The 12,571-nt window shown below is 39.0% G+C and overlaps 1 protein-coding gene across 2 annotated transcripts in view; it reads right to left on the bottom strand.

Moving 5' to 3' along the window:
- Nucleotides 1–12,571, bottom strand: part of COL21A1 (collagen, type XXI, alpha 1) — a 236,889-nt gene that overhangs the window by 48,914 nt on the left and 175,404 nt on the right. For both annotated transcript variants that reach the window (XM_010848536.1, XM_010848535.1), the window contains exon 17: nucleotides 1,181–1,234. In XM_010848536.1, coding sequence (XP_010846838.1) covers nucleotides 1,181–1,234 — 54 coding nt within the window. The remainder of the gene's footprint in view (nucleotides 1–1,180; nucleotides 1,235–12,571) is intronic.

Genomic DNA, 12,571 nt, shown 5'->3' with positions numbered 1-12,571 from the left:
CAGATTCATGTCAACATATGGCAAAACCAATACAATATTGTAAAGTAATTAGCCTCCAATTAAAATAAATAAATTTAAAAATAAATAAGTAAATAAAGTACTCTTAGGATTGATCAATACCAGCCTTTAAGTTTCAAAGAACAGGCCTGTGCATGCAGTTGTACTTTAAAGAAATATCATTTCCCAGTAAAATACATCGTTTATCCTCAATTTTAATTGTAAGAGTTAATGTTCACATTTATCAATGTTTGCAGGGATGAATCACCATCCTGCTTCTACAAGCTGTGTTTAATTAGCTTTAAAGCGTTTATATAAGCTCTCTGTCCTTCCTACTTAAGCACCACTAATCTTCTTGGCTGCCACATTTATAGAACAAATAGAGTGAACACATTCCTTTTAGAGGGGCCAAATATCTTCATCACAAATACTTAAAACCAGATCACACACAACAGAGGAGTCTTCATTTCTTTGCATCACAAAATCTAATACAATTTTTTTTCCTGTTTTTCAAAGCTTTTTCACACATGAAAAAATATCTGATCTTTGGTAAAGATCAATCTTCATGGGATATATTTCTAAAAACCAAAGTTTCAGTGACTGGCAAAATAAGAGAAAAACATAATGATATACACTCTTAATTGGAAGAGAATACAGACCAGAAGAATTATATCCAGAAAACATGGGCAAACTTTAGATATTTAATCTTCTAATTGCTTTCCCAACAGAGTACATCTGGTGCAGCAAACCTTGCTTCCTTCCCACCAGCCAGCAGGAAGGACAGAGGAGTCAGAGAAAAAGGACGAAGTGATCTTTCCTTCCTTCTCTGAACTGATGGCATGGGCAGAGGAGGGCATGAAGTCCCACTCTGTAACCCCCAGCTTTCTATCTGCCGGTTTAGGAGGAGAGGTTAAACCTAAATACCTTCACTATCCACGGCCATGATTCCTTGTCATGTCAAGCACCTGCTTGTCATTTTTGTGATACAGATTCATTCAGTACATAAATTTCCTGTTAGCAAAACCTTACCCAGTTTGTAAAAGAAGGTTGACTATTTTAATACTTTACAGCATTCCACAGTTCCTATACATCTGGGAGGAGAAGAGGAGAACTTAAATAGTCAAAGGATTTCATGATCGATGAAGAACATCATCCTTTAGAACTGAATCCAGAAGGTACTCACAGGTTCTCCTCGAGATCCATCCTGCCCCGGAGCACCTGGAGGTCCTGCTTCTCCCTTTTAATGATAAAAAGAAACAGAGAATGCCATTTGCCGGTATGCTCACTAAAATAGTAATATGCAACATTACATGTATGCAACATTACCAGCTTCCCCAGGGGCTCAGTTGGTAAAGAATCCGCCTGTAATGTGGGAGACCTGGGTTCGATCCCTGGGTTGGGAAGATCCTCTGGAAGAGGGCATGACAACCCACTCCAGTATTCTGGCCTGGAGAATCCCCATGGACTGAGTAGACTGGAGGGCTACAGTCCACAGGGTCGCCAAGAGTTGGACACGACTGAGAGACTAAGCACACAGCACATATATACTAAAGCACATTAGATACAAAAAATTAAAATTCCCTCTGGATTTCTTTCCTCATTTAAAAAAATTTCAAGTATAGTTAATTTACAAAGCTGTATTAGTTTCAGGTGTACAGCAAAGTGATTCAATCACACGTACATATGCAGGCATATATACACGTGTGTGTGTGTGTGTGTGTGTGTATATAGTTTTTGAGGTTTTCTTCTGTTTTATATATATATATAGTTTTTGAGGTTTTTCTTCATTATAGTTTATTACAAGATATTGAATATAGTTCCTTGTGCTATACAATAGGTCCTTGTTGTCTGGATTATTGATGTCAACTTTTCCTGACATCAGATAATTCATTCTGAAATCCATAAGGTGACTGTATAAACATCAAACCTATACATGACAGAAGATAATTGAGTAGTCATAAGATAACTGGGATACACGTATACTCATTCTTATGAGAACAGGATGATTCTGTCTTCAAAGTAAATGTCACTTATATTTACATCAGTCCTTTTCATAGTTTTACTTTTACTTTAAAATTGATCACCCTGTTGGATATGTGACCTTACCCCTCAAGAGTTGCATTTTAAAATCAAAACAAAGCTTTCATTAAGAATGTAGTTACTATAGGTTATTACTTGAAATTATTCAGCACTTTAATCTGGTATTAGTTTAAAATAAACATATTAATGTGTATTTTAGGTAGCTATTAAAATTATAATAGTTTTCAGTTATATATCTTTAAATTATTCTGCTCAAATTATTTATGCATCTTATTTTACATTCACTTTCTGGCATGCTCTAAGTTTTTCCCAAATGAATCCATTGCTAGCATGCAAAAACATATCATGACATTATGCTTACTAAAAAATAAGTCTTAGCTGAATTTAATTCTAAAGGGTATAATATCCACAGATCAATATGGCCATTAAACTGTCTGGACAAAAAATACAGGGCAGTTGGGAAAAGTCCCTTGAAATAGATGTTTTAGGCTTCTTAAAACCTATTGGTCATAAAAAGCCATGAGGTTGTATGTCTGTTTGGCAAAGTATTATGTCTTAACAAGCAAAGTTCTCAGCAAACAATTATGCCACATGTGAATTGTACCAGAGAGTACATTTCATTGGACATGAGAGCAAAAGAGAAAGTAGAACCAAAATGAAAATATTTTTCTTGTAAATAACTCACATATCTGAGTCTGGGTAAGTTTAAAAGGTGGCAGGGGGGAAGTCTCAGAATACATGTATTAAAGCACGTGTCAACACCATTTTTCATAGCTTCATATCCTAATTAACTCCCCAAATTGTAAAAAATGAACCACAGAGGAAGAATCAATAACATGTGGCTAACACAATCACCCTTAGAAAAAAATCCAACCACATCACATTATATAAACACTGCTTCTCCCACTTTTATGAATTCTTGCATTTCATTAGCACAGTTACAACTAAAGCCAAATATTTAATCTATTCCAGTTTTATTTACAAACACTAGATGACAGTTGAGAATAGAAGGGGGCAAAAGATAATGTTTTCCTGTAAATTAACCAAACTAGAGGTCAGGGAGGTCCTACCAACCCAACATTTCTACAGAAAAGTTTATAAAAATACCAAAGAGAAACAAAAATGGCTGTCAGATTCACAAAAGCAACAAGTTCAAAAGCCTGAAAAATTAGAGAAAAGAACTATGTCAAGTTCTGACACTGGAGGATCAGTACTGCAGCTTTGGGCAGGAAAAAGCTCTTTGCAGGAAAGAGCTCTCAGCAAGATATCCCTTTGTCTTGACATTAACCTTAAACCAGGAACCCTTTGATCTACTTATCTCCAGTCCTGACACACTTTTCAGATCTTTGGATTACACAATATTTTGCCTAACTTTTTGATTCTTTCTGGAGATAAAAGAAGTATAATAGAAGTGAAGAATAAGCATTTGACAGATGATCAGATACCTTCCCCAGTTTCTGGTTCAGTAATCTTCCAAACAAACTGTGGGAACCAGACAAGATCTAAAGAAAGATTATGAGGAGTTGACAAGCCTGCACTCAAGCTGGCACGCAGGGGGATGGCAAGGACTCTGACCCCCATCCCAATGATCAACTGATATGGCTTCCTACTTCTTTTGAAAGCTTTCATGGCTGAGCAGAATCTTCAGAGATGTTTCTGGGAGACACAAGTTCACCTTCTCCCTGGACAGCTGGCATTCTGATTAAAGGCGACTTTCCTCTTCACCAACATTTGCGAGTATTGATTTTGTAAAAGTTGAGCAGCAGGACCCAGTTTGATCATGTCAGGAGGAACCACCCATGTCAGTGGTTCTCAAGGATGGTCCCTACTCAAGCCAGATCAGCTTCACCTCACTTGGGAACTTCTCCAAAATGCAAAATTTCAGGCCCTGCTACAAACCCACTGAGTCAGAAATTCTGGATGGTAGGGCCCAGCAATTTATGTGAACAGCTAATTCTGATGATTTGAGAACCATGGCAGACTTGTGAGTCATTAGGTAACTTCCACCACCTCCAGGTATTATCATATGTGATTGTCATACTAAAGCAAATCCATAGTTTAGATCATCTGTATATAAATTAAAGGGGGCAAGAGAGTTGTCTAACAGTTGTTCAGTTGCTCAGTCATGTCCAACTCTTTGCAACTCCATGGACTGCAGTACGCCAGATTTCCCGGTACTTCACCATCTCCCAGAGAAGCTGAAACTCCAATACTTTGGCCACCTGATAGGAAGAGTTGACTCAATGGAAAAGACCCTGATGCAGGGGAAAATTGAAGGCAGGAGAAGGAGGGGACAACGGAGAATGAGATGGTTGGATGGCATCACTGACTCAATGGACACGAGTCTGAGCAAACTCTGGAAGATGGTGAAGGACAGGGAAGCCTGGTGTGCTGCAGTCCATGGGGTCGCAAAGAGTCAAAGACAACTGAGTGAACAATAACAGCAACGTATTCACTGAGTCAGTGATGCCATCCAACCATCTGATCCTCTGTCATCCCCTCTCCTCCTGCCTTCAATCTTTCCCAGCATCAGGGTCTTTTCCAAAGAGTAGGCTCTTCCCATCAGGTGGCCAAAGTATTGGAGCTTCAGCTTCAGCATCAGTCCTTTTAATGAATATTCAGGGTTGATTTCCTTTAGAATTAACTGGTTTGATCTCCTTGCAGTCCAAGAGACACTCAAGAGTCTTCTCCAGCACCACAGTTCAAAAGCATGAATTCCTCAGTGCTCAGCCACCTTACGGTCCAACTCTTGCATCCTTACATGACTGCTGAAAAACCAGAGATTTGACTAGATGGGCCATTGTTGGCAAAGTAATATCTCTGCTTTTTAGCACTTTTCTTCCAAGGAACAAGTGTCTTTTAATTTACTAGCTGCAGTTATCATGCGCAGTGATTTTGGAGCCCAGGAAAATAAAATCTGTCACTGTTCACACTTTTTCGCCATCTATTTGCCATGAAGTGATGGGATCAGAAGCCATGATCTTAGTTTTTTGAATGCTGAGTTTTAAGACAGCTTTTCACTCTCCTCTTTCACATTCATCAAGAGGCTCTTTGGTTCCTCTTCGTCTTCTGACATAACAGTGGTGTCATCTGCATATCTGAGGTTATTGATATTTCTCCCAACAATCTTAATTCCAGTTTATGATTCATCCAGCCCAGCAGTTTGCATGATGTACTCTGAAAATAAGTTAAATAAGCAGGGTGACAATATACAGCCTTGACGTACTCCTTTCCCAATTTTGAACCAGTCCATTGTTTCATGTCCAGTTCTAACTTTGCTTCTTGTCTTGAATACAGGTTTGTCCAACAGTGGGAACAACTAATTTGGGATTACATGACCACTTCGGTTGGTAAAGACTTCCCCTTTCATTATTTTGATCATTAACTCCATTTTAATATGTTACTCTGATTAAGAGGCATTTAAAAAAAAAAAAGTCACCATCAGCAACGTGTATCAGTAATGAAGTTCCACAATTATTTGAAAATTTAATTTCTTCTTATTCTTTGTACTTCTTGTCAAGAGTGATAATCAGAAGGATACAGAATCATACGAATAAAACAGCACCTACTCTTTATAATGTATAGCAGAGATTCTCCAACTCTAGCTGTATCAGAATCATCTAGAGTGTTAGATAAACTGCAGATGGTGGACCTCACTCCAGAGTTTCTAATTCAACAGATGCTGATACTGCTGGTCTTGCAACCACACTTTGAGAACCACACTGGTTCTAACCCAGATCTCAAGGAAGAGACTCTACACCCTTTCTGCACTCACCCACCCATCCCTAGTGAACCACAATGGCTTTGTCTGGCTTTGCACTTGGTACTGAGTTTTATAATGGCCAGATTGTTCAGCAAGTGTCTCATTTATGTAGGCACTGGTTTCCTGGCTTGCACAGTCTTTAAAGGATAGAAACACATCCTATAGGAGTTTTTTTAATCACCCAGAGTGCTTAGTATTGTGCTGAACATAATATAAGACTATATGTACAACTGCTGGAGCACATCAAGGTAGGCAAAATGGATGATTTATTGTCAAATGCTCAATTTTGGGAAGATAAAGGAAATGGGATAGAGCTATTTGTGGACAGAGCTATTTGCATTTGAAATGGGATAGAGCTATTTGCAAAAGGAAATGGGATAGAGCATTTGTGGACAGAACTATTGCAAATGCTGTCGGAAGATTATGCAGGGTGATTACAATAAGATGATGGCCAGTAATCTTGACCCATGAATGATCTCTTGACTGTTTCAAAAATGTTTCATTGGGAGATGAAAGTAGGATTTCTGCTTAGTTATCTTCCATAAAATTTTCCAATGCTATACACAACTAGTTGATGAAATTCAGTACTGTATCCAGAACTTAAGTTCATCACTTGATTCCTTTTATGACCTGGAGATCCTGGTATATACCAATATGTTTGGCTGGTAGGAAAAAAGGCATGTAACATGTCTCAACCTCGAAGTTATGATTTTGCTATTCTATTATTAATTCCTTCCTGATATAAGATAAATAGAAAATGTCATGCTAAACATTATTCCTCAATCCAGTCTCTGCAGCTAATGTCAAAGATGATTTATTCTACAGCAAACCAGTTATTTTTAAAAAGCAAATTTAACCAAAAACAGAGATGTGAAACTTGCATCGCATGTGTATTTCCTTTCATGTGGTGGTCTTTGGTACTTACCCACAAAAATGAAAGCATGAGGTGTAATTTAGTATGTGACCATTGCAACCCTCAAAATCTGGTGGAAGGTGCGTGACCATGAAAATATAATTTAATTTTGAAGAAGATCCTTACTTTGTTATTAAACACTATAATTTACCTTTGATCTTTTTCCATGGTTTATTCTTAGTATGTAAACAAAACTCTAGTATGCCAGAGAATATATTAAAGATGTAAGACTGGGTAAGCTCCTCCTGGCTAACCAAATAAACAGACAAGAAATTTGGAAGACATCATGCATAAAGGGATCACACAAACTAGGCCTGAAAATCAGGCTATGCCATGTAAAGGACAGTGCACTTTGGGGTAAATTCTTTAATTGCTCTTAATTTGATTTTAATTTCAAAATGACATTGCTATTCTCAACTTAATAGATTTTTCTTTTTAGGAAAATTAAATAAGAGTCTTTGTGAAAGTGCCTTGAACATCTCTAGAAACAGAAGGGAAGATCCAGGAAAGTTAGCTACTCTACTGCCATCAAAGGGTTTGGAATTTTAACAGTTCTTTAACTATTATGATTTGTTTCAGGCTACACTATTTTCAAATACTCTTATTTTTCTATTTGACTGCTATGGTTTGGCATTATAATTTAGGAAAAATGAATTACTTTTTAAGTGCTTGAAAAAAAAACCCCACATTGATTATTTCATTGTTTCTAGGGGCCAGAAGTCTGGGCATGGCTTTACTGAGTTATCTGTGTGCATGCACAGATGCTAAGTCCCTGCAGTCGTGTTCAACTCTGTGCAACACTGTGGACTGTAGCCCATCAGGCTCCTCTGTCCATGGGAGTCTCCAGGCAAGAACACTGGAGTGGGTTGCCATGCCCTCCTTCAGAGGATCTTCCCAACCCAGGGATTGAACCCACATCTTTTATGTCTCCTGCATTGACAGGTGGGTTCTTTGCCACTAATGCCACCTGGGAAGCCCAGGTGTCTGAGTAGGGTCTTACAAAGCAGTAACCAGGAGGTGTGCTGGGTTGTGTTCTCATCTGGAGGCCTCACTGCACAAGTATCTACATCCACATTAACTCACTTCGTTGGCAGAATTGAGCAAGTAGGCTCTAAATGGAGCCCCTCATAATGTACCATCATTACTGGAGTGATACCTGTTGGTTAGAAGCAAGTCATAGGTCCCAGGAACACTCAAAAGTAGGGAATTAAAAAAGACATGAGCACCAGCAGGTGGGGGTCACTTTCCAGTCTTCCTGCCCCAATTATTGTCACACATCCCTGTAAGGGTTGTACTGTTTGCCTGGACACTAACAATATATGAAACTGTCTGTTTACTCACAGTCCGGACAAGAAGATTGGATTTTCAACTCAAGCTTTTGAACTTTTGTCAACCTAATGGGTGGGTAATTGTACCTTGGTATAGCTTCAATTTGTATTTCTCTTATTATGAGTGAAGTTGAACATCTCTGTACATTTAAGGGCCACTTTACACCTTTTTTTGGCTTTGAGAATTATATATTCATGTCTTTTCCCCTCATCTATATATTTATTGAAATATAATTGATTTACAATATTATAAGTCAAATAACTTGTGATTAGACAGTGGAAGTAATGAGTAGATTCAAGGGATTAGATCTGGTAGACAGAAGCCCGGGGAACCATGGATGGAGGTTTGTAACATTGGACAGCAGGCAGTGACTAAAATCATCCCAAGAAAATTAAATGCAAGAAGGCAAAGTGATTGTCTGAGGAGGCTTCACAAATAGCTGAAGAAAGAAGGGAAATTAAAGGCAAGGGAGAAAGGGAAAGATGCCCAACTGAATTCAGAGTTTCAGAGAAGGGCAAGGAGAGATAAGAAGTCCTTCTTAAGTGAAAAATCCAAGGAAATAGAGGAAAACAATAGGATGGGAAAGACTAGAGATCTCTTCAAGAAAATTAGAGATACCGAGGAAACATTTCATGCAAAGATGGGCTCAATAAAGGACAGAAACTGTATGGATCTAACAGAAGAAGAAGATATTAAGAAGAGGTGGCAAGAATACACAGAAGACTTGTACAAAGAATATCTTAATGACCCAGATAACCATGATGGTATGATCACTCACCTAGAACCAGACATTCTGGAATGCGAAGTCAAGTGGGCCTTAGGAAGCATCGCTACAAACAAAGCTAGAGGAGGTGAGTGAATTCCAACTAAGCTACTTCAAATGCCAAAAGATGATGCCGTTGAAGTGCTGCACTGATATGCTAGCAAATTTGGAAAACTCAGCAGTGGCCATAGGACTGAGAAAAGTCAGTTTTCATTCCAATCACAAAGAAGGGTGATGCCAAAGAATGTACTGACTAGCGTACATCTCACACGCTAGCACCACGTGATTTATATACATATAGCACCACATGATTCCTGGTTGGTTGAATCATCCATGGATTCACATTCATGGATACAGAGAAACCATAAACACAAGGGGCAGACTATAAATTATACTTGGATTTTCAACTGTGAGGAAGGTTATACCCATAACCCCAGTGTTGTACAAGAGTAAACTGTAACACCATAATCAAGGGACCAAGGTTAACATACCAATGATCAGACATGTGGATGGTATTTACTCTGATATAATGAGAAGGACACTCAGTTCAGTTCAGTCATTCAGTCGTGTCTGACTCTGCAGTCCCATAAATCACAGCACGCCAGACCTCCCTGTCCATCACCAACTCCCAGAGTTCACTCAAACTCATGTCCATCGAGTCAGTGATGCCATCCAGCCATCTCATCCTCTGTCGTCCCCTTCTCCTCCTGCCTCCAATCCCTCCTAGCATCAGAGTCTTTTCCAATGAGTCAACTCTTCGCATGAGGTGGCCAAAGTACTAGAGTTTCAGCTTCAGTATCAGTCCTTCCAATGAACACCCAGGACTAATCTCCTTTAGGATGGACTGGTTGGATCTCCTTCCAGTCCAAGGGACTCTCAAGAGTCTTCTCCCACACTACAGTTCAAAAGTATCAATTCTTCGGCGCTCAGCTTTCTTCACAGTCCAACTCTCACATCCATACATGACCACTGGAAAAACCATAGCCTTGACTAGACAGACCTTTGTTGGCAAAGTAATATCTCTGTTTTTCAATATACTATTTAGGTTGGTCATAACTTTTCTTCCAAAGAGTAAGCGTCTTTTAATTTCATGGCTGCAATCACCATCTGAAGTGATTTTGCAGCCCCCAAAAACAAAGTCTGACACTGTTTCCACTGTTTCCCCATCTATTTGTCATGAAGTGATGGGACCAGATGCCATGATCTTCGTTTTCTGAATGTTGAGCTTTAAGCCAACTTTTTCACTCTCCTCTTTCACTTTCATCAAGAGGCCCTTTAGTTCCTCTTCGCTTTCTGCCATAAGGGTGGTGTCTTCTGCATATCTGAGGTTATTGATATTTCTCCTGGCAATCCTGACTCCAGCTTGTGCTTCTTCCAGCCCAGCGTTTCTCATGATGTATTCTGCGTATAAGTTAAATAAGCAGGGTGACAATACACAGCCTTGACGTACTCCTTTTACTCTTTGGAACCAGTCTGTTGTTCCATGTCCAGTTCTAACTGTTGCTTCCTGACCTGTATATAGGTTTCTCAAGAGGCAGGTCAGCTGGTCTGGTATTCCTATCTCTTTCAGAATTTTCCACAGTTTATTGTGATCCACACAGTCAAAGGCTTTGGCATAGTCAATAAAACAGAAATAGATGTTTTTCTGGAACTCTCTTGCTTTTTCGATGATCCAGCGGGTGTTGGCAATTGGATCTCTGGTTCCTCTGTCTTTTCTAAATCCACCTTGAACATCTGGAAGTTCATGGTTCACACATTGCTGAAGCCTGGCTTGGAGAATTTTGAGCATTACTTTACTAGCATGAGAGATGAGTGCAATTGTTTGGTAGTTTGAGCATTCTTTGGCATTGCCTTTCTTTGGGATTGGAATAAAAACTGACCTTTTCCAGTCCTGTGGCCACTGCTGAGTTTTCCAAATTTGCTGGCATATTGAGTGTAGCACTTTCACAGCATCATCTTTCAGGATTGGAAATAGCTCAACTGGAATTTCATCACCTCCACTAGCTTTGTTCGTAGTGATGCTTTCTAAGGCCCACTTGACTTCACACTCCAGGATGTCTCGTTCTAGGTCAGTGATCACACCATCGTGATTATCTTGGTCATGAAGCTCTTTTTTGTACAGTTCTTCTGTATATTCTTGCCACCTCTTCTTAATATCTTCTGCTTCTGTTAGGTCCATACCATTTCTGTCCTTTATCAAGCCCATCTTTGCATGAAATGTTCCCTTGGTATCTCTAATTTTCTTAAAGAAATCTCTAGTCTTTCCCATTCTGTTGTTTTCCTCTATTTCTTTGCATTGATCGCCGAGGAAGGCTTTCTTATCTCTCCTTGCTAGAAGGACACTCACCTCTGTGTTATCCTTCTCCACCACCCCTGAAATAATTCCCGTCTAATCAGACAAATGTGAACTGATTTCTAACAGAAACCCTAACCAATGCTCTGCAAAACTGTTATAAAAAGTAAGAAAAGACTAATAAATCATCACAGATAAGAAGAGACTAAGGAGACATGATAAGAAAAAAAAAAAGGAATGTGGTGTATTCTGGATTGGATCCTGGAACAGAAAAAGGACCTTCATGGAAAACTAATGAAATCCAAATAAAGTATGGAGTTCAGATTAATTTGCAGGAATTTGACAATACTGATTTCTTAGTTTTGACAATGCATCATAATAACATCATGAGAAACTTGGTAAGGTATATAAGGAAACCTCACTGTACTATTTATCTATAACTTCTCTGTAAATACAAAAGTACTTCAAACTAAAAAATTTCTTTAACAAGCCCCAGAAGTTTCTGTTGTTGTTGTTAGAAAATTTCATGCTTATACTAAAACTTATGTGAAATTTACATGAACCTCAATAATTTATTACAATTTTAAAAAGAAAAACAAATTTAGAGACTTAAACTATCTAATTTCAAGACTTATTCTGGGCTCCCTGGTGGCTCAGACCATAAAGAATTCACCTGCAATACAGGAGACATGGGTTTGATTTCTGGGTTTGGAAGATCCCCTGGAGGAGGGCATGGCAACCCACTCCAGTATTCTTGCCTGGAGAATCCCCATGGACAGAAGAGCCTGGCGGGATACAGTCCATGGGGTCACAAAGAATCAGACACCACTGAAGTGACTTAGCACACACATAGATGAGTAAAACAGAATCTAGAGTTCAAAAATCAGTTAACACATATATTGATCAATTGATACTTAGCAAAAATGCTCATGTAATTCTATGGGAAATGAAAACCTTGCAATAAATGGTTTTTTATGACCAGGTCTCCAGGGAGAAAAGGGAAGAAAAGAACTTTAACTTTTATATCACACAGGAATTAAAATAATCAAAATGGATCATAGAACTAAATTTGTAAACTCAGTTCAGTTCAGTAGCTCAGTCGTGTCCAACTCTTTGAGCCCCCATGGACTGCAGGACGCCAGGCTTCCCTGTCTATCACCAACTCCCAGAGCTTACTCAAACTCATGTCCATTGAGTCAGCAATGCCATCCAACCATCTCATTCTCTGTTGTCCCCTTCTCCCACCTCCAACTTTCCCAGCATCAGGGTCTTTTCCAGTGAGTCAGTTCTTCGCATCAGGTGGCCAAAGTATTGGAGTTTCAGCTTCAGCATCAATCCTCCTAATGAATATTCAGGACTGATTTCCTTTAGGATTGACTGGTTGGATCTCCTTGTAGTCCAAGGGACTCTCAAGAGTCTTCTCCAACACCACAGTTCAAAAGCATCAATTCTTCGGTGCTCAGCTTTCTTTAG

This window comes from Bison bison, unplaced genomic scaffold (genome assembly GCF_000754665.1).
Source record: "Bison bison bison isolate TAMUID 2011002044 unplaced genomic scaffold, Bison_UMD1.0 scf7180017864270, whole genome shotgun sequence".
NCBI lineage: Eukaryota > Metazoa > Chordata > Mammalia > Artiodactyla > Bovidae > Bison > Bison bison.
The sequence above is the reverse complement of the archived record's forward strand: the minus strand, read 5'-3'. Positions and strand labels throughout refer to the sequence as shown.